Source organism: Onychostoma macrolepis, chromosome 03 (assembly GCF_012432095.1).
Source record: "Onychostoma macrolepis isolate SWU-2019 chromosome 03, ASM1243209v1, whole genome shotgun sequence".
In the NCBI taxonomy this organism is placed as follows: Eukaryota; Metazoa; Chordata; class Actinopteri; order Cypriniformes; family Cyprinidae; genus Onychostoma; species Onychostoma macrolepis.
In genome coordinates this window covers 51,830,158-51,852,993 of record NC_081157.1, presented here as the reverse complement: position 1 = coordinate 51,852,993, position 22,836 = coordinate 51,830,158, and the positions used below count along the sequence as shown (strand labels likewise).

The window sequence follows — 22,836 nt, the reverse complement described above, 5'->3', positions numbered from 1 at the left end:
AGAGAAACAGGCCTTTTGTGTACATAGAAATAGTCTTAGATCTTTGAGTTCAGCTCATGAAAAATGGGGGCAAAAACAAAAGTGTTGCATTTATAATTTTGTTCAGTGTAATATAACTTCATCTCAAGGTTACCTTAGCAAGCTGGAATGTGCGCGGCTTGAATAGTCAGGTGAAGCGAGCTAAAGTTTTTTCATATTTGCGCTCCATTTCCGCTGACATAATTTTCCTACAAGAGACTAGGGGTGTAATGATTCATCGATATGAATCAATACATCGATACGATGTCTGACGATACGATGCATCGATGCCACACGTAAAATATCGATATCTGTAGTATAAATAGGCACCTTTATTTTGGCACTGTCCACATTTTCACATAATGTCTGTCTATGCATTACCGCCAACGCGTGCATTCTCATTCAAACTCACGTATCAGGACTCAATATAAGGACTGCCCGAAGGTGCAAGGCAAGCATAAAAGACGCTCGGGATTGTTGGCGGAACAGTCAAGCGCTGTGAGAAGTTTTCTGCGCACAGATCTGAAGTGCAAGCACAGAGACTGCCGCGTCTAACCACGCAAATACTAAATTGAGCTCTCTTCCGCTTTTTTGCGCATGGATGAATAGACAAAATTACATCAAAATGCGAATTTTGGCGAATATCCTAGTAAACACAGCCGGTTAGGCAGATGTCTTAACGTAAACAGTTGAGAAAGAAAAGCATGTGTATCAGTACATTAAATCCGTGCTTTCGTTCTTAAAGTGAAAGCAAACTAATAATAAATCTAATACTGTCAAAGATAAATACAAGTGCTTACTGCTCCTGACTAAATAACCTTTGTAACATAAAAAATGAATAATCTATATTTAATTTATACAATGATGACTATGCAGTTATTTTACATTTGATTATTATATTTCGGTAACATACCTGAAAGCATACCTGAATTAAAGAAAAAAAGTGTATAGGCCTATTTTTTAGTTGTGAATGTCCCAGTTGAGGTACAGGATGCTTATCTCAGGCCTTCCCGAGGTGGCAGCGCCCGCTTGCGGAGCTCCCGAAGCGGCGGGGTCCGCTCATGAATTCCCCGAAGCGGCGGTGCCGCTCACGATCCTCCTGAAGCAGCGGCTCCCGCTCACGAAGCTCCCGAGTCGGCAGTGTCCGCTGACTCTGAGGTTTCCTCCGAGGGGGTGGGGCTCGTTCCAGGCCGACATCAGCGGAGGATCGTGTCCGCTCACGATCCTCCCGAGGCGGCAGAGGCCGCTCACAAGGTTCTCAAAGTGGCGGTGGCCGCTCACGATCCTCCCGAAACGGCGAGGCCGCTCACAAAGCTCCCGAAGCGGAGGTGTCCGCTAAGTTTTCCTCCGAGGAGGCGGGGCTCATGAAGTGTCGCGCCCCGCAGTTCGAAGAATGAAACAAAGACTTGGAGTTTTGATTCTAGAAAAATTAGATTTTATTCGGCCGATATAAAACCGAAGCTCTCTCTTCAGAAAAGCTTCTCGACTGTTCTTTGTCTCTGGTTTATATACAAGCCATTTAAGGCGGATTCTAAGGTTAAGTCATATGCATACATTTCACTTGTGTATGTAATTCTATCTGTCCCAGAGGAGAAGAGACCCTCTAGAATTTGTTATGGGGGAGAAAGCCCCCTCCTCATTTCTTCCAGATGTGCTTTGCCACGTACGCACTTTGACACAAAGGCCTTGCTTTGCCACGTACACATTTTGACACCAAGGCCTTCAGAATATATTGGAAGATTCAACAGATACCTTATAAGCAAAATTCACCTTGATTATGTCTAAATAATTCTGATTAATATCCATAAAAATCTTCTACATTCCTCCCTTTGAGACTTCATTAAGTCTCACAATTTGTTTACATCTACCCAGAGTGCTACTTCATAATTCAGTCCTTTCAGCTAACACTATCTAGTGACTAAGTAAGTCACGCAGGTTTACCATCAACGACTAAATGATGCGGCAGCACTCTGGAAGAAAATCAGAACCAAACATCTCTCTCCACTTTTAATTAGAAGAGAGTAAAAGATTCTGTCTCCTTTCCCCCTTTATAGTAAAATACAATGTTAAAAGCATGAGCGTGCGATTGGTTCAGCGCTTGCCTGTGGTTGTCACAGTTATGTATATCAAAAACATAAAAACACATTCAAAACATAATACATCGAATATTCCAAGAAACAATAGTTCAGATCTCCTTCTGGCGCAGTATTACTTGGTATAAAGACTCCTCCCTTTTCAGCTAACAAATAGTCTAAAGCTATTCTGTTTTGCCATGTCATTTGGCTTGTTGATCCATTCTGTATTTTTATTTTGCGCAATCTAAATGAATATTGATTCAAATCCTGATTTAACTTCATCTCTTACCTTAAATTCATGAGGTATCCCTCTTGGTTGACCAATAGCATCTATATAAACTGCAGGGTCTTTTTCATAGGCCCTTCTCGATCTAGATTTCTCTTCTTTTGTTTCTCCTTCTTCTAAAGAGATGTGATTCATTTTATGTGTCAACATAACCCTAGTGCATAATCCTGACCATTTTCTGGTACTGTTGTCAAAAGGCCATATTCTAATCCACACATCCACCATATGTCTACTAATGGAATATCAATGTCATCAAATATAGGTGGTGGGCCCTCTTTTACCACTAAATAGTCAACTGTACATCGCGGTATTTGCCATATTTTGCTACACTTTCCTTTAAACCTTCCTACGCCAACATTTCCCTTTTTCTCATAACATTCAAATTCCTGATCTGCCATTAATTGTATTCTTCCTTGCGGCTTTTGGATTTTTGTTTCTTGTATAATAGGCCATTTACGGGTACGTTCACACTGCAATTCAGTAGCTTCTCTGTAGATCGTTGTGGATTGGAGAAACTGGCCCCAATATGGGCAAAGATGCCATTTTTTGGGTACAGTTTCTAAAGACATTTATCGCTTTGCCTCGTTCTACTAAACATTTACTTCCCATTTTTAATACATCTAACCCCATTGCATTAGACAGTCCTGGACATGTCTTCAACCATTCATCATGAAATATTTTGCAACTAGAACTGTGTATAGGTATTGGTACAATATATAAAATTGGTCTCGCTTCAAGGCAAACTATGCAGTTTTCCCATTCTTCTTTTTCGGCTGTGTAATTTACCCATTTATACCAACTATTATCTTCTGCCTTTTCCCATAATATATCTGAATTGCTTTTAATAGTGATGTTATGATTGTCATCTGCAATGTGTCTATTTTGTCTAGATATTTTTTCCTCCTCTATTTGTGCTTGTTCATTTTGGATTAAGTTGAAGTCACTGTTAGATTTATTTGAGGGCTGAAAAGTTAATTCTTGGGAAGTCTGGTTGCTGTTGGTTCTCGTTTGCATTTGCAATTGAAAGGAAGTCTGGTTGCCGTTGTCTTCAGCTCGAGCTTGTAGAATGACAATATGCATTAGGCATGTGATGATCATCAGATATCTTTCCACTTCCTCTTTTCCATTTGTTGGCTCCCAAGTATTCTGATCGTCTCGTTAGCTGTCCCATCACTCATTCCATCTTCACCAGGGTGACTCTTTGCGAATCGTTGCAATGGTCTTTCCCTCGTTGGCAAGGGAGGGTCGTTACTAGCACGCCCTTCATCCCTCACTTCATGCTGTGTGGGGTTGTTGAAGCTGGTTGGCGTATTTTAAGGTGAGAGATGTGGACCTGGGTGACACTTTGTAACTATTTTGCTGATCAATGCAAGATTCTTCCTTGAGGCCACAACTGCACACTCACTGGTTCTTACTGGTGGAGCAAACCATTCCTGGGCCTTGATATAACTGCTGTCACCTGTAAATGGAAACTTTCAGAGTCTTTGTTAGTGATATCAAGCATGCACATTTGCTCATCTGGATAGTTATCCTTCTTGGTGTGACCTGTGGAAGTGTCATGTGGGTTGAGGGCTGTCCTGGCCCCATTTTTGAGCTCTCAGAACTCCATTGCTGTTAATAAAATGAGTATATTATTTTCTATAATATGATAAAGAATTTGGTTTTACTCAGTTATCTGCATCCTTACAATTTTTCAATTCATTTCAAATTTATTCCTAACAATTTACTAATTCAGTTATCTCTTTGTTTTATAAACTGAGTTCCACTATATCACTAGATAATTTCCTAGGCCTATCTAGCTCAGTAGTGTTGGCCTTTTGACCTGGAAAACACTCAACCCACTTTATGTTAACAGTCAGAAAGGCAATATTTTATCCTTTTGAGACAGAATCAGCTCCATCATGTTATGCTGAAAAGAAAGTTAGATGTGGGGTGGACAGAGCAAGCTTGCTTGCTTTGCCTTCCCATGTAATGCGCTGCGCAAGTGTGGCACTGTTTTCCTTTCTGCCACAACAATAACCTAGGTACTGACCAGGAAACTTAACCGAATTCATCCATGGTCTTTATTTTACTGGGCGTTATTTGCCCTGTGGGCCCACATACTGTATTCAAATCTGCATACAGCTATTTGGCAAAATAATTGATTTATTTCAGTGTCTCGTCAGACACCTTCTTTCACTCCATACAACACCATCATTCATACTTTTTCACACCCTTTCACACCCCCCTTTTTGGCCAAAAACATACTTTGTCTTGAGATTTCAGCTGATTGTGAACTGAATGGTTTTAGTTGTGGAATGCTACGGATTCTGAATATAACATGACGTTTTTTGTTACACTCTACTGAGCGTAGACCTGGTAGCATTCAACATAGTGTCTAAATGTCATTATGCAACTGGACAACGTCAGTCACTATAAGGTTTGCTTTAACACTGCCGTATAAACCTCCTTTTTCTTTGTCTCAAACAAAATCTAATAGATTAATTGGTTTAGATTATTTGTTTTAGGCATTGTGCAGTTGAGAGAGTCAATTGTAATTTCTCAAATGCCACTTGTTTGTCTAATTTAAAGTTTAGTCATAATTTTTTGTTATTGCTCATGAGCTACTTTTGAGATGATGCTTAGAAATCTCTGCATAATTTAGGATCCATGGCCATCAATATTTCTATCTTCTTATCCTCAGTTACGGCAGCATATGTGATTTTGGATCTTTGGCGTAATTTTTTTATGCTTTTAGGCAATCCAGCCCCAGAAAATTACCATTAAACAAAATGGAGTGACCAATATTTTTATTTTATCAGCCATATATATTTTTCTATTAGACATCTTGTCTACTTTTTTTTCTTTCCCAAAGAGTTCAGCATTGTTGTCAATAATTCAGTTGTGCATTTTTCCCTCGTTGGTTAATGAAATAGCCCTCACTATGCCAAATCCAGCTCGATTTTTTTCCTAAATTGTTGAGTCAAGCACCCACTTCTGTCTGTCAAAATTTCTTATTTCTTAAGACATAAGGCTGGACTGGTACCTATTGAAAAGCAGATTCAGAATGTTAGTTAAAACACAGAATTCAAAGAACTGCTGTGAGACCAGTGAATAATCAAGATTAATAAAGTTAATAAAATGATTAACAAATTTTGAAACAGTCTCTAAAGTGATCAAATAAATGTGCTTCACCTGTGCACACAATGGGAAGGGATGGAAGTGCTTCTGGTTAGATCATCAGTTTGTTGAAGCTGTTTAGCTGTAGCACTGGGTTGTCAGTCTGTGATGGCACTCAAAGGCCCGATGTTGTGGTGTATGATCTCCGTTGTTTCTCTGCCTCTCCTCAGTCTGGCTTTTGATTGTTCTTGCCAGAGTTTTGCATTTCAGGATGTTCTCTTCACACTCAGGAAAAGTCTCAAGTGAAAGATTCAACTTTTCCTGCTTTAAGTCAGCCTTTCTCCATGCAGAAGTGTGCACTCCTCTTTTCGGAGGGTAGCTGAAAATCCATCAGCCCCTCCCCCTTCTTCTCTCTACAGCTGTCTTTGCTTCTTCGCCACTTTGTTAGACAGAATCCATTGCTTTGTCAAGGCACTGATCCAGAAGCCATCTGTAATCTTAACACTCAGAGACTGCATTAATCAAACTGAACCTTTGTAAACTGTGAGCAAATTGTCTCTGAGCAATCAGCTCTTTATCTAATTTTCACTTTTCAACCATCTCTTTCTATGGCCCCTTAATAAAAGGTAAAAATAAGTAAATAAATAAAATAAATAAAAAGGTAATCTGGTTAAAAACAGCAGTTCCCTTATTCTTTTTTAGTAAAGCAAGTTCTTCATTGCAGGAAAATAGCAAGCAGTTTTTTCTTTGCAAAATGCAGAAAGCAGCAGTAATCTACCTTTATTATGTATTATAATCCAAAAAAAAAAAAAAATCCTTTCTGTTACAACAGTATGTATGGCAAACTAAAGACATCGATCATAATTTTTCTTCTATATTTGCATGGTTTAAAATAATCCAGTAATGGTGAATGAATTTTCCCAACCAACATAAAATAATTCCTTTTATTTAATTTAATTATTTAATCAACAAATTCCATTATTATTTTTAAATATCCTAAAGCTTTTGATTCAAAATTTCTATGAACTTGGTCACCCAATCTTGCTCTCATTCAACATTGCACTACACTAGTTATATTTGGTTAGCTCAAACCCAAATCTCTAATTCTGTAATGGATTAACCTTCATACTGTCTCCCAGGGACAACAAGATACAAATTTTGGAAGTCTTCAGTTATAAGCACGTGTAATATTTTTATTCATCTATTAATTTTTTATAATAATGTTGCCACTATTTTTCAATTAATTTTTATTCTTCATTTTATGACCTTTTATTATATCTGATGCATGTACACTTTCTATATGCTTTTTCTTTATTTTATGATCACATAGTATTCATAATATCTTTAATAATGATTTTTATTTATTCATTTCTTAATTATCTCTCGTCTCTATCGTTTTATTTAGTGCGCACTTATTATTTTTAATGTTCTTTATTGAACTTCCTCACTTAATATCTCTTCTGCACAGCGCTGCTCTCAGAAATTTTTCTCTCCTCTTGCTTTTTCTCACACAGACACCCAACATAGGATCTTGTCACACATCTGGATTCAATCTCTATTGACCCTATTTCCCTAGCAACATGCACACCTCTAAGTCCCTCTTGAGTGTGACACGAGCTGCGGCCGTTCTCCATTTAGAAAAAGGCACACTTCTCTCCCCAAACCCAATCGGAACTTATGTGTTTTCTCTTAACTCTCAGTCTTTCACACACACATGCATTCAGACACGGACACAGTTTCAAACATTCTCCAAAACAAAACAACAAAACAAAGCTTTTTTCTCTCGAGTATCCACCTGCTCCAAAATACTGGTTCTGGTACTGTAACCTCTCTGTATTCTCTTTTCGCAGTAAAAGAACAAAATTCTGTCAGGAATTTTAACCTACCCAAGCTGTCCCCTGTGACCTTACAATATTTTTTGTCTTTTTTAATTTAATCAGGGCGGTATCGTAGGTCTTGCGCGCTCTCTATACTATATCTACTTCACGTCTATCTCCGTCTCTTCAGGCCCAGCCCAAATAAACACAGACCATTGCTAGCAATGTAGTTTTGCCTGCATCATCTCAGTTCAGTTTAAGTTACTCATCAAAGCCTCAAACAATAAACCAGATAATGCATGCAGTTATTTTTTTCTGGAATAAAAACTCCTCTTTTTTAAATCTTCTCATCTTTAAATTTAGTATTTTGGAAGAGCAAAATTTAAGTGACCTTACCACCAAGAACAGATTTAGCAAACAACACAATCTTATATAAGCAAAAAATGCTTACCTGATTAAAAAAGGTGTCCACCTTTACGTGTTGTTTGAAATCTGCTTCAAGCGGTGGTACACTTTGTGGCTCTTTTCCAGATCCTGTTCGTGACGCCAAATGAAGTGTCGCTACCGCAGTTCAAGAATGAAACAAAGACTTGGAGTTTTGATTCTAGAAAATTAGATTTTATTCGGCCGATATAAAACCGAAGCTCTCTCTTCAGAAAAGCTTCTCGACTGTTCTTTGTCTCTGGTTTATATACAAGCCATTTAAGGCGGATTCTAAGGTTAAGTCATATGCATACATTTCACTTGTGTATGTAATTCTATCTGTCCCAGAGGAGAAGAGACCCTCTAGAATTTGTTATGGGGGAGAAAGCCCCCTCCTCATTTCTTCCAGATGTGCTTTGCCACGTACGCACTTTGACACAAAGGCCTTGCTTTGCCACGTACACATTTTGACACCAAGGCCTTCAGAATATATTGGAAGATTCAACAGATACCTTATAAGCAAAATTCACCTTGATTATGTCTAAATAATTCTGATTAATATCCATAAAAATCTTCTACACTCATCTCAGGCCTTTCTGAGGCAGCGGAGCCAGCCATTGCCCGTTCCAGGGTGGCAGCTCCACACACACTGCTGTGGTGGCCGCTGGTTCTGCCCTGGGTCCCCATCCCGCCGGCGCTGCCTCAGTCCCCAGTTCCCCCACCAGCACACGGACCTGGCCCCCCATCCCTCCCCTTCCCCTGCTCCCCCATCCCTCCCCTTCCCCTTCTGTTAAATACATTAATGTTGGTGACAAACATGTCTGTTGTTGTGCAGTGTGCTTTTATCCATCAAACCAACGAATTAAAACTGAAAACGTAATATGATGCTACATGTGTGTAGTAGCTATCTTTGTTTGTATCATGATTAAAATGCAGTGGTTGGTCGTAATTTCAAATGGCTTTTATTTATTTAAATATGTTTAGTTACTGTAATAGTAGCAACTGCCTGTTTTTGCATGGCGAGGAAAACTATTTATGGCCGGTAAATTTTCTCAAGTCACCAGTCACTGGCAGATGTGGCAAAAAATTAATTTTAGGCCCTGCTTGCAAGTGTAGAAATTAGGACAAAAGCAATTCCCTACTTTAGTGTGAGGTAAAATAATATACCTGTAAAATATAATAATATACCTGTGAAATACTCATTTTCATTTATTTCAGAGTGCAATTGTTTTACAATATGTGGCTATTACTGTAATAGGAATAATAATATAAAATTATTATTATTATTTTATTCTAATTTGTTTGTCTTCCACATTCACCAGTGAGACTGAGACACTAAATCACAACTAAAAAGAGAGTTGATTGTCCTTTAAATGTCAAGTACAAGTAAATTCAGCAGCTTTATTCTGTGTTGAGTTTGCACACTGAACCTGTGTTGAAGCTCTTCATTCTGAACTCTCAAAGTGCACCAGATTGATGAATTTAACTTTAAAATGTACAACCATTCCCCCCCTACAGGGACCGAGGACCACCCACCACAGACTCACAAAATCCTGTGGATTGATATTGAATATATAATATTTAAACTTATCAAATTAAAGATTAAATTCTCTGGTAAATATATATATATATATGTTGTGTTACTGTTCTTGTTATACATTAAACAAACTAAAACCAAACTTATTTAACAAACAAACACTTAAACTTACATCAGCAGCTTGATAAAAATAACATACAAAGTCAAAACCATCTTTGGAAACAAATATTGGGAGTGTAATGTAATTATTTAGTTTGTCTCTCGTCTCATTAGATTAGATGGAGGGGGCGGGGCTTGTGAGCGCTCGAGACGCTCTGCTTCACTCTGCAGCGCGCGTGAGGATCACTCGGTGTGCGCATACGCGAGAGACTGAGTTTACGGTGAGGGTGAGTCCACTTTTTCTTCTCTTTCTTATCTATTGTTTGCTTTTTGGTGTCGTGCATGGATTATTTTGCGTAATTAAGTTTGAGGGCAGCAGGAATGTGAGGTAAATGTCAGCTTCTCGTATGAATAGCGCTGGAGTGATTTACTTAAATAACGTGTGTGTTCAGTGAAGAAAGGAGACTTTTACTCCAGAAATGCCCTTCGTTCAACTTTTAAAAACGATCATATCGTGTATGTTCCTCCGTTCATAAAAGATGAGTTGAATACGGAGTTGTTCAGGACAAATAGTTTCACAAATGAGGAAAATAAATCCACCTTTACTCTCTCAGTTAGACACTTTGAAGTGAGCTACAACATTTTGGTGAATTAACTTTCCAATTATTTTATTTTTTTGCTAAAGAGATATAATTGATGTAAAGTATTCAAGTATTGTGGTTGTGCACTTTGTACATGGGTCATTCTACAGAAACGGCCACTTTTCTGTCCCTAGACTACAGAAATATTACAATTGAAATACACATTAGAGTTACAATTGTTTTACATTTTAAAACGAAACAATCTTATTTGAACAATTACACCTTCCTGAGACATCGATGTGGCATTATTATTATTATTATTTTTTTTTTATTATTAAATATATAGAATTCCAAGCACCACAAAACTGCTCGTCCCCACAGCCATGTACAGAGGGAACATGCTTGAGGTCAAAAACAGGATAAAAGTATATAAAATACAAAAGTATATTCATAACTATCAAATATATGATGTAAATGGCATAAAAAAAAAAAAAAAAAGCCAAATATATAATGAAAACAGTGGTCCCCTGGTGTTACCGCTTAACAAAAGTTTTATTTTGGAATAAAAAAATCACACTGATGGCATCACTCGACTTCCTCCTTCCTCTTTCCTGAAGATGTATGAAGGCAGGCCCATGTTTAGTCCACTGTCTCTTTTCAGTTATCAGAAATTTTCTCATTTATCTCATGATTTCATATGAAGCTTTTAGTTGATGTCACTGGTGTGACCTACTTTATTGTTAGGGAATTGTAAAAAAAAAAATAGAATACAAATAGATTAAACTACTTAATTTAGTGAGTATACCATGATTGACAACATGTGGTTTGATACCTAGCAGCATACACAAATTAAGATATTTCTGATGAAATCGGAGAGCTATCTGACCCTCCATAGACAGCAATGTAACTGAAATGTTCCCAGATCCAGAAACATAGTAAATAGTAGGGATGAGCGAGTACAGCGTTATCTGTATCTGTATCTGTTAACCATATGAATTATCTGTATCTGTACTCGGACTGGGCGGTGCCTAACCCGGAAGTGGGCGGGATTTAACCTGGTAGTGGGTCGGGTTGTCTCGAAATGGGCGGGGCTTTAACCGGTATGTTATTTTAAGCATGCAATTGATATGGGTTGATCAGAAATTGTTATATTTATTGCTGATTAGAAAACAATTTACATGACAGCATCAGCATTGAGCTTCAGATCAATGGTTTTGATCACGATAACAAACGAACTATATACAGAACAAGTTTTGCAACAATGAATACAACACATGCGGTTGCAATTATGAAGTAAAATGTAATGAACAAGAGTTTTCATCTCAACATAACTTTTTTTTTAGAAAATACAGCAAGAAAGTGTCACTCAGTGCGTGAAGTAAAAAAAACTGGTTAGAACCAGCTGACGGTTTAAAAAAAAAACTCTGATGACCGGCAGAGAGAGGAGAGAGAAGAGTGTGTGTGTAGCTAATTAATTTGTAATATAGTTTTATACCACTACTTCCTTTTTTTTTTTTTGAAATACAGCAAGAAAGTGTCAGACACTCAGTGCGTGAAGTAAAAAAAACTGGTTAGAGCCAGCTGACGGTTTAAAAAAGAAAAAAAAATCTCCGACAGGCAGAGACGCGAGTCGCATTCTACCAAGCACCACGTCTGAACAAACCCCACGTTTACCAAAACTCTACTGGTTAATAAGTAAGTACTACAAACAAACCAAAGTAAAAAACAAACCTGAAGCTGAAGAAACCCTAAACGTTAACGGAAAAAACCCGCGAACCTGAGTGACTGAGGAAGAGACAGAGAGAGAGAGCGCGCTGTTCTCTTCTCTTCTCAGTGTTCTGTGTGTGAGTGAGCAGAGCGGGACCAGTGTTGCCAACTTCTTTCAATGGAAAGTAGCTAAAGCCAGTTTGAAAAGTCGCTAAATGTCGCTAGATGGCATCATACGCTAATTAGCATATTCATGACGTCATCACGTCGTATTGCCTTTTACATTGTTTGTCTCTCTGTGCTCACATACTGTATTTTAATGCAGCCAAATTCATAATAACCGTTTTCATTCATATATTTTACTGTTTCTGTTGTCAGACAAAATAATAAATATGAAATAGTGACTGAAACGCTGCCTTTTAAGACTACATGTCTTCCTTTCAAGACATTAATCTGCACAAAAATCCTGATTTATAATTGAGCCGTCTTCTGATTAAATCAAATACACAAAAGACAAGACAATTCCTGTGCTTTGATATCGGCTATATTTGCATGTAAAATTAGAGAAACAACATCATATCTATTTTAACTGAACGCGCTGCTCCTCTCAGCCGCTCGCTGAACAGAGCAGATGCAGAGAAAGAGGTGCATGCGCGCTGACCTCGCGCCGTTGCGGCAGTACTCGCTAAGGTTTGTCCAAGAAGTCGCTAGATTTATCGCTAGTCGCTTTTTTGGAAAAATAGTCGCTAGGGGGTCTGAAAAGTCGCTAAATCTAGCGACAAAGTCGCTAAATTGGCAACACTGAGCGGGACACAGCAACACAATAAATCTGTATGTGTGTAGGGGAGGGGCGCTGTGACTAGCCTATCACAGAACGCAGACACAGTCAGCTACCCAATGAGAATTTTTATTCAATCCGAGCACAGATATTGACTCCTATTACTCGTATGATACTTGTACTCGGCAAAAGTGCTTTATCCGTACCGGATACTCGTTTCAGCCGAGTATCCGGCTCAACCCTAGTAAATACATCAGTAAAACAGTCCATGTGACATCAGTGGCTCAACTTCAGTTTTGCGACGCTACGAGAATACTTTTTTTATGCGTGCCGCTCGTGCACAATTAAAAGAGCTGCGTTTCAGTCATGTTGTGCTGATAAGTGCGCCGTTCGGTTCGTATGTGAGGTTAGCGCTTATGAAAGTGCCGAAGGCGCGATTCAAATTATTAATAAATAGCCTGTTTCTAGGTTTCCATAAATTTCAACCCCATCCCCCCCACAAACTACGCCCCTGCTGGGAACATTTCTGTTACATCGCTGTCTATGGAGGGTCTGAGAGCTCTTCGATTTCATCAAAAACATCTTAATTTGTGTTCTGAAGATGAACGAAGGTCTTACGGGTTTGGAACGACACGAGGACGAGTAATTAATGACAGAATTTTCATTTTGGGGTGAACTAACCCTTTAACAAATACAATGTAATTTAATGGAAAGCGATGCGACTCTTTGATTTGTTTATTTTGGCAAATCTGCTTCTTCCACACAGAAATTCATGTTCAGTGAAACTCCTCCCACAACAATCACACACTCAGCTATACAGCAATAAATGCTGGAATATTCCCATCAGTTTACGAGTGAAGACGAGCATCAGAGCATCAGGAAGAGCTGAAATCTGCAGAGACTGAGTTTATTAAAGAGGACAGAGAGAAGATGAGAGATCCAGAACCCTGCAGAATCAAACACACTGAAGATACTGAACAACAAACAGGTTGGTGTTTATTCTTCATTTTGGTTTGAAAAATCTTTAAAGCTGTTGAATAATTTTGCTGAAGCATCAAATAATAAGTTTCCTATGTACCTTTTTTACAAGAAAATATATGTTAGATCGAGGCTCCACGCCAGATAGTTAAGATCCAGTCCCGGATGCCAGATCCTGTCAGAAAATATCCATTTTGACTGATATCTGAACAAATAGTCAGCAGGGTAGTTGATACCCAAAACCCATTAACATCAAGTCTTGTCTGGTACCAAAACTGTATAAACAGTCTTTTATCAACCAACAAGTTGACTGAGCAAAGCCAGAGAAGAGCAGAAGCAGGAGACGAAGTGATGATGATAAAAAGGAGCAAAGTTTATTGAATAATCTTAGTTGCATACAGAGGTGGGTAGAGTACCCAAAAACTTTACTCAAGTAAAAGTAAAAGTACTTGAAGAAATATTTACTCAAGTAAAATTAAAAGTAATAGTCTGAATAGTTACTTGAGTAAGAGTAAAAAAGTATCGGATAAAAAAACTACTCAAGTAGTTAGTTACTAGTTACTTTGGATCATATACTGAATATAGTCTATTTTTATTTAGATACAAAGATATTTAGATAAAATTGTATATAGAAACATACACATACACACACATATATACATATACACACATATATACATATACACACACATATATATATATATATATATATATATATATATATATATATTAGGGTGCATCAAAAACACAATTCTTGAATTTTGATATGGCTGGGTGCTCAAAGTGTTCCAATATATGTAGAAACAACACATGCAAAATAGTTTTCCAGTACATGATGATTTAGGGGTGCCACCACACATCTGTTTTTGTTGGATAAACTGGTTAACAGTGCTTAATGATCGCCATTGAGATCTGAGGAAAACAATACTACAGCTCAAGAAAACTGAGGTGATCTTTCTGTTTGAGGTGATCTTTCTGTGTTGGGTATGTATTATTACATATTACTATCATATCTGTAGTTGTGTCTTTATATACTTATGATAAATAAGTCATTTAAGTCATATTTATAGGTATTTGGTGCTCATTACATCTAGCTAACGTTAGTTTGCCAACCACAGTTAGCTATCTATGTTAGCTAAGCTTAATAGCTTAACATCAACAGTATTCTAGAGTGGACAATGTCATATTCAGTGTATACAGTGGGTACGGAAAGTATTCAGACTCCCTTAAATTTTTTCACTCTTTGTTATATTGCAGCCATTTTCTAAAATCATTTAAGTTCATTTTTTTCCCTCATTAATGTACACACAGCACCCCATATTGACAGAAAAACACAGAATTGTTGACATTTTTGCAGATTTATTAAAAAAGAAAAACTGAAATATCACATGGTCCTAAGTATTCAGACCCTTTGCTGTGACACTCATATATTTAACTCAGGTGCTGTCCATTTCTTCTGATCATCCTTGAGATGGTTCTACACCTTCATTTGAGTCCAGCTGTGTTTGATTATACTGATTGGACTTGATTAGGAAAGCCACACACCTGTCTATATAAGACCTTACAGCTCACAGTGCACGTCAGAGCAAATGAGAATCATGAGGTCAAAGGAACTGCCTGAAGAGCTCAGAGACAGAATTGTGGCAAGGCACAGATCTGGCCAAGGTTACAAAAAAATTTCTGCTGCACTTAAGGTTCCTAAGAGCACAGTGGCCTCCATAATCCTTAAATGGAAGACGTTTGGGACGACCAGAACCCTTCCTAGAGCTGGCCGTCCGGCCAAACTGAGCTATCGGGGGAGAAGAGCCTTGGTGAGAGAGGTAAAGAAGAACCCAAAGATCACTGTGGCTGAGCTCCAGAGATGCAGTCGGGAGATGGGAGAAGTTGTAGAAAGTCAACCATCACTGCAGCCCTCCACCAGTCAGGGCTTTATGGCAGAGTGACCCGATGGAAGCCTCTCCTCAGTGCAAGACACATGAAAGCCCGCATGGAGTTTGATAAAAACACCTGTATAAGATTCTCTGGTCTGATGAGACCAAGATAGAACTTTGGCCTTAATTCTAAGCGGTATGTGGAGAAAACCAGGCACTGCTCATCACCTGTCCAATACAGTCCCAACAGTGAAGCATGGTGGTGGCAGCATCATGCTGTGGGGGTGTTTTTCAGCTGCAGGGACAGGACGACTGGTTGCAATCGAGGGAAAGATGAATGCGGCCAAGTACAGGGATATCCTGGATGAAAACCTTCTCCAGAGTGCTCAGGACCTCAGACTGGGCCGAAGGTTTACCTTCCAACAAGACAATGACCCTAAGCACACAGCTAAAATAACGAAGGAGTGGCTTCACAACAACTCCGTGACTGTTCTTGAATGGCCCAGCCAGACCCCTGACTTAAACCCAATTGAGCATCTCTGGAGAGACTTAAAAATGGCTGTCCTCCAACGTTTACCATCCAACCTGACAGAACTGGAGAGGATCTGCAAGGAAGAATGGCAGAGGATCCCCAAATCCAGGTGTGAAAAACTTGTTGCATCTTTCCCAAAAAGACCCATGGCTGTATTAGATCAAAAGGGTGCTTCTACTAAATACTGAGCAAAGGGTCTGAATACTTAGGACCATGTGATATTACAGTTTTTCTTTTTTATTAAATTTGCAAAAATGTCAACAATTGTGTTTTTCTGTCAATATGGGGTGCTGTGTGTACATTAATGAGAAAAAAAATGAACTTAAATGATTTTAGCAAATGGCTGCAATATAACAAAGAGTGAAAAATTTAAGAGGGTCTGAATACTTTCCGTACCCACTGTAGATGTCTCATGTTTATTGAGAGTAGCATTGTATTTGTTACAGTAAATTAACATGATGTTGCTCATTGGAGCAGACTCTGGCACAGACTGAGCAATTAAGTTTTAAGTTTAGTTAGTGTCAGCTCTTACGATTTAGGCCCTGTTAGTTGCCAGTGAGTTAGCCACTAGAGAGGGTTTGTTCTTTTAAGTGTGTCAGTATCGCCCCTTGTGTTTAACAATAAAGTCAATTAAACTTTATATGTGTGTCCGACATCCATCACTGCTGCACAAAATTCAGGGTAAGACCACGTGAACATGTCCCATTGACCTCCATTCATTTTGTCTATAGGACAAATTAATGGAGAATCTTGAAAGTTGAATTCTGAGAAATGCCCAAGTTGCACAAAGGGCAAACAAACAACTTTACTTTGATAACCCTATAGAACATGTTACTGTATAAAAGTTCACTGTACTCAACATTTCCAGGTCAACCTTTTGGCAATTAGACAAAAAATTGCACATTTTTCGAAATTTCGCCAAAGTTCATGTGTTAGGTGGCACCCCTAAATCTCAGTGGAATTCCTCAAAACTTTGCAAAAGTAATTTTTATGTTAATTGGAACAAAATGCAATGCCAGCCAAATTGATATTTTGAAATAAAAATTTCCCATTCAAATTTGATGCACCCTAATATATATATATATATACACACATACACACACACTGCTTTTTTTTATGTAATTTATTTCAGTGATGCAAATCAGAATTTGAATCAGCCTGATTTATTATCAATGCTGTTCTTTATTAGCTTTCTATTCATAAAAGAATCCTGAACAAAATGTCTCAGGTTCCAAAAAATATTAAGCAGCAAAACTGTTCCCTGTTGAAAAAACCAGCATATGCTGGTATGGTATGTTTTGAAGCATGGGATGCTGGTTTGAGCTGATTTAAGCTGGTCATGTGCTGGTCCTAAGATGGTCCGACCAGCTCAAGACCAGCATAAACCAGCATCCCAGCTTCAAAACATACCTAACCAGCATATGTGCTGTTTTTTTGTTTTTGTTTTTTCAACAACACTGGTAATAAATCAATGTATTTGAATGATTTCTGAAGATCATATGACTCTGAAAACTGGAGTAACAGCTGATACAAATTCTGATTTGCATCACTGAGTTAAATTAAATTATATTTTAAAGTTTAATTATGTATTATAAATGTATATAACCTCTGACACGGAGAAGAGTGAAAACTTCTCACATGACCGCTACAGAACATCTGAACATAACGAAACAAATGCACATTGACGGATCTTCTTCCGTCTGTTCTGCAAGCGTAAATATTGTGAAAATATCAATATTAATTGTCTAGGCAAGGCATTCCTCCTGGAACTAACGCGGGTTTGGCGGGTGTTTATTTCATACTCTGTGACAGCTTATTTAATGAATAAATTATACAATGTATTTAATGTGTAAGGTACATGTACAACAAACTGGTAATGTCATAGTGGTATTGTGTACTGTAATCGAATCTATACCTGTGGAACCGACAGCACACGCCGTGTTCGTCTAATAAAGATCTTCATAGCTAGCAATAGCCTTTGCAGATTTGCTTTCAACTGACTGTAGATTCAAAGACATGTCTTCAGCGCTCTTGATGTTACAACCGCTTCAGGCGACTCAGTGTGTGCGGCAGGGAACTGAACGAATCATTCAAACTGATTCACGAACCGATTCACTGGTCTGCCAACTGGTCTGATCAAGCCTTCGAACAGAATCGACTCAAAAGAATGAATCATTCGCTCATTGCCCAGAAAAAAAGTAGACGGCGCGCTTGGAATAAATTGAAGGATTTTTAACTTGTATTGGATTAAGATAAAGTAACAAGAGGAGCGTCGCCCACAGTAACAAAGTAAAAGTACCGTTTTTTTCACTAAAAATGTACTTGAGTAAGAGTAAAAGTACCCATTTTTAAATATACTCTAAAAGTATTAGTTACCCAAAAAATGTACCCAAGTAAATGTAACGAAGTAAATGTAACTAGTTACTACCCACCTCTGGTTGCATATCCACAAATCCATACCAAACAACAAATTTTTAATGAGTTACTGACAAATGTACTGTTTTTATTTTTGTTTCAGAGTTGATTGAAGATAATGAAGAGAAAGAAGAATTGAGTGAATCTGAGGAGAAAAATCATGTCAGAAGTGGAGAAAAACCCAAACAGAAAGATTTAAACAAAAAAAGGGCCAAGAAATCTTTCACCTGCACTCAGTGTGGAATGAGTTTCACATGCAAATATAATCTTGATGTTCACATGAGAGTTCATACTGGAGAGAAACCGTTCACTTGTGATCAGTGCGGGAAGAGTTTCTCACAATCAGCAACCCTTAAGCATCACATGAACATCCACACTAGAGAGAAACTGTACACATGTAATCAATGCGGGAAAACATTTTTGTGGGCTTCAGTCCTGAAGAAACACCTTAAAGTTCATACAAAGGAGAAGCCACATTCATGTCATTTGTGTGGAAAGAGTTTTTCATGTCTTGAACATTTAAAAGTACATCAGAAAATACACACTGCTGTGAGAGAGTACATGTGCTTTGAGTGTGAAAAGACTTTTACTACAGCAACGTGTTTAAAACTGCATGAGAGGATTCACACTGGAGAGAAACCTTACAAGTGTTCACACTGTGACAAGAGATTCAGTGTGTTATCAAATCTGAAAACACATGAGAGGATCCACACTGGAGAGAAACCATTCACTTGTGATCAGTGCGGGAAGAGTTTCACACAATCATCAAGCCTTAAGGAACACATGAACATTCACACTAGAGAGAAACTGTACACATGTGATCAATGCGGGAAGAGTTTCAGACAATCATCAAGCCTTAAGAAACACATGAACATCCACACTAGAGAGAAACTGTACACATGTGATGAGTGCGCCAAAACATTTTTGAGAGCTTCATACCTGAAGAAACACCTGAGAGTTCATATAAAGGAGGAGTGTAATTCATGTAATTTGTGTGGAAAGAGTTTTTCACATCTACAAAGTTTGAAATTACATCAGAAAATACATACTGGTGTGAGAGAGTACATGTGCTTTGAGTGTGAAAAAACTTTTACTACAGCGGGCTGTTTAAAACTGCATGAGAGGATTCACACTGGAGAGAAACCGTATCACTGCACTGTATGTGGGAAGTGTTTCAAACATGAATCTTCTCTACACACACATACACAAAGATATCACAGTAAGTAGATCATCTTCAGATCCAGCACTTTCAGGTCTGATGCTGCTTCCTCACCAAATGTGACACAATAATGCATCAAGCAGTGAAATAAAATATCATCTGAATCAATCTGTTCTAACCAGACATTACAAGCGAATGACACATTTCTATGACACAGAAACACTATCTAAAGTTTTCACAGTGAATAAAGTTCATCTTCATCTTCATAACCAGCAGATTCAATTCAGATTCAGATCAACTCAAAGATGGAGTTCCTCTTCAAAGAACAATGCCAAAAGTTTTATTCTTGTGTATCATTTTGCTTCATGATGTAAATGATATCATTGTACTTTCTTATGGGTTTCATGTTATGTACAATAAGTTTAATAAGCAGGATTGTAAGAATAGTAATACCATAAAAACCTCACCGATACCCATCTATACTTGTCAGTAGGAGAGAGATCCAGCTCATTAGTTTTCGCTCTAAATGTAATTATTGATTAAATGTTACTTTTTTTTATTAATACACTGTTATCTTTTTATATTTTATAAACAACTTTTATTGTCTGCTGATTGTATTTGAATCAGATGAGATCGATAGTTTAGGTCCATTTTCTCTCCTCTACGCTTAATACATTGCTTCTGTTTCAACAAAGAGAAGACATGCCTGTGTGTGTTTATATGCTGCTCCTTTCACATCTCAGAGCTGCACGATTCTGGATAAATTGAAAATCACGATTTCTTTGTCTCAAATAGAGATCACGATTCTCCCATGTAGAGATGGCGAAATGAAGCTACACTGTAAAAGAAAAAAAAGTTGAGCCAACTTAAAATTTTAAGGCAACCAGCTTTAGCAGATTTTTGAGTTTTCTCAACTTATTTTTGTAGGTGCTTTTTGAATTGTCTCAACTTTTTGTTTTTGTATAAACTTAAAACAGCAAGTTGAGAGAACTCAAAAATCTGCTGAAGCTGGTTGCCTTAAAATTTTAAGTTGGCTCGACTTTTTTGTGTGTGTTTTTTTTTTTTTTTTTTTACAGTGTATGAGGCTTTCCTACGGAGCCCCTAAAGGGACATTGGCAAAAAAAAAAAAAAAGATACCTATCGCGTGCGCACGAGATACTAACGCGTGCGCACGAGAAACTATCGCGTGCGCACGAGAAACTAACGCGTGCGCACGAGAAACTAACGCGTGCGCACGAGATACTATCGCGTGCGCACGAGAAACTAACGCGTGCGCACGAGAAACTATCGCGTGCGCAAGAGATACTATAGTTACAGTTTCGGTTGCATCACTTCTGCCATCTTACACAGAAGAAAACAAGAGCATGCATGTGCATGAATTAGCCTAATTGAGATCTATTTTGGCCTTCAATACTAAAACATTGTGTCTGTTCTTGCATTCGGACACAGATAAATCATCACTGAACAGCATAAGAACGGCTTTTTCTCTCAGGCTATATTCCACCTGAGCAATAACTAACATCTCAGGACTGTCCATCTGTACATAACTTCTCAAAACTTTTCATCTGTAAAATAGCACATTCATAATTCTTTCTATTTTCTCTATAGGCCTATGTTGTACATAACCTAAAACATCTGCACATTCATAATTCTATTTTATCTATAGTTTTATTACCATAGTTATTGTTTTTTAATGCATTGTCTATTCTGTTTATTATTAGCCTTATATTTCACTCTATTACCTTAAATTATATGCATGACTACACTCTCTCTGTACTTTCTCCACTGGATGCTCCTGTCACCAAGACGAATTTCTTGTGTTTTTGTGCGTAAACACACTTGACAATAAAGCTCTTTCTGATTCTGACATTTAAAACGCATTTTGAGGTCTGGAAGGATTGGTAGCTACAGTATAAAAGCTCAAATTTTAGATTTCGATATGGCAATAGCCTATTGTCCCACATAAAACTTTAATAGCCAGTCAAATATGTATATAATCGAAAGCGATTAATTTATTTTTGATAATTATTACTTTACTTCAGTTTGGTTTTCAATAACTGCTGTTAGTTTCGTTTCATTTTCGTTTTTTATTTCTTTGACATTTCTTTGACATTTTTCTTTCTTTCTTGATAAATAAATGCCTTTATTTTCGTTAAATACAGTTCCTAATATAACATGTCTTAAGATTTTCAAACATATGCTGACGAAAACAATACGATCGGCTGACATTTGCAAAGCGAGTGCCTTTCCTCGAGTGCGCAATCTCCTTATAAAGTACAATTATTGCGTATTGATCTATGCATTACAGTAGGTCTTAATATAGATCTGTCTCAATATTAATCATACATAAAAGAAAATGTGGAATCACTTGCATGCTCTTGATTAAACTACCGTTTATTTGCATATTTGTTCTTATATTGAATAACAAAGATAAAAAATAGCTATATTGTGATTGATAAATATATAGTCATTATTATTAAGAAAAGAATTGGAGGAAAATATGCAACGTTGCTTGGTGATTTTGCTTTGTAATCTTTAACTCGATTTTTCTCAAAATCAGATCTGCTGCCCGCCTCTATTGCCTTCAAACGGCTGTAGCTCAGTCATTTTTTGTCTGATTCCAACAAGTCATATATAATTGTTTTATATTATATATATTTTATTTTTTATATCATTTTACTCATTTTAGAATGTTCGTCACATTCATTTTTAGAATTATTACTTTATTGTAGTTATAGGCTTTCAATAACTGTGTTTCATTTTAGTTTTTCATTTATTTTGAGATTTCTTTCTTTCTTTATTTGCCTGCATGCCTTTATTTCCGTTAAATACAGTTCTTAATACAACATATTTTACTGTTTAAACATGAATACAATATTTATTACATTTAAACTCGTTTAACAAGCATTTTAGAAGTAAATGAAATATCGTATACATATTTAAACGGTAAAATGTTATATTAGGAACTGTATTTAACGAAAATAAAGGCATTTATTTATCAAGAAAGAAAGAAAATGTCAAAGAAAATGTCAAAGAAATAAAAACGAAAATGAAACGAAACTAACAGCAGTTATTGAAAACCAAACTGAAGTAAAGTAATAATTATCAAAAATAAATTAATCGCTTTCGATTATATACATATTTGACTGGCTATTAAAGTTTTATGTGGGACAATAGGCTATTGCCATATCGAAATCTAAAATTTGAGCTTTTATACTGTAGCTACCAATCCTTCCAGACCTCAAAATGCGTTTTAAATGTCAGAATCAGAAAGAGCTTTATTGTCAAGTGTGTTTACACGCACAAAAACACAAGAAATTCGTCTTGGTGACAGGAGCATCCAGTGGAGAAAGTACAGAGAGAGTGTAGTCATGCATATAATTTAAGGTAATAGAGTGAAATATAAGGCTAATAATAAACAGAATAGACAATGCATTAAAAAACAATAACTATGGTAATAA

At 37.3% G+C, this 22,836-nt stretch overlaps 1 protein-coding gene across 1 annotated transcript; it reads left to right on the top strand.

Moving 5' to 3' along the window:
- The first annotated feature begins 9,545 nt into the window (after positions 1 to 9,545).
- LOC131536524 (zinc finger protein 239-like) lies at positions 9,546 to 20,210 on the top strand. Its single transcript, XM_058769517.1, has 3 exons — positions 9,546 to 9,641; positions 13,187 to 13,408; positions 18,320 to 20,210. Exons 2-3 carry the CDS (start codon positions 13,351 to 13,353, stop codon positions 19,441 to 19,443), a joined length of 1,182 nt encoding a protein of 393 aa, XP_058625500.1. The 5' UTR covers positions 9,546 to 9,641; positions 13,187 to 13,350; the 3' UTR covers positions 19,444 to 20,210.
- Positions 20,211 to 22,836: the final 2,626 nt, after the last annotated feature.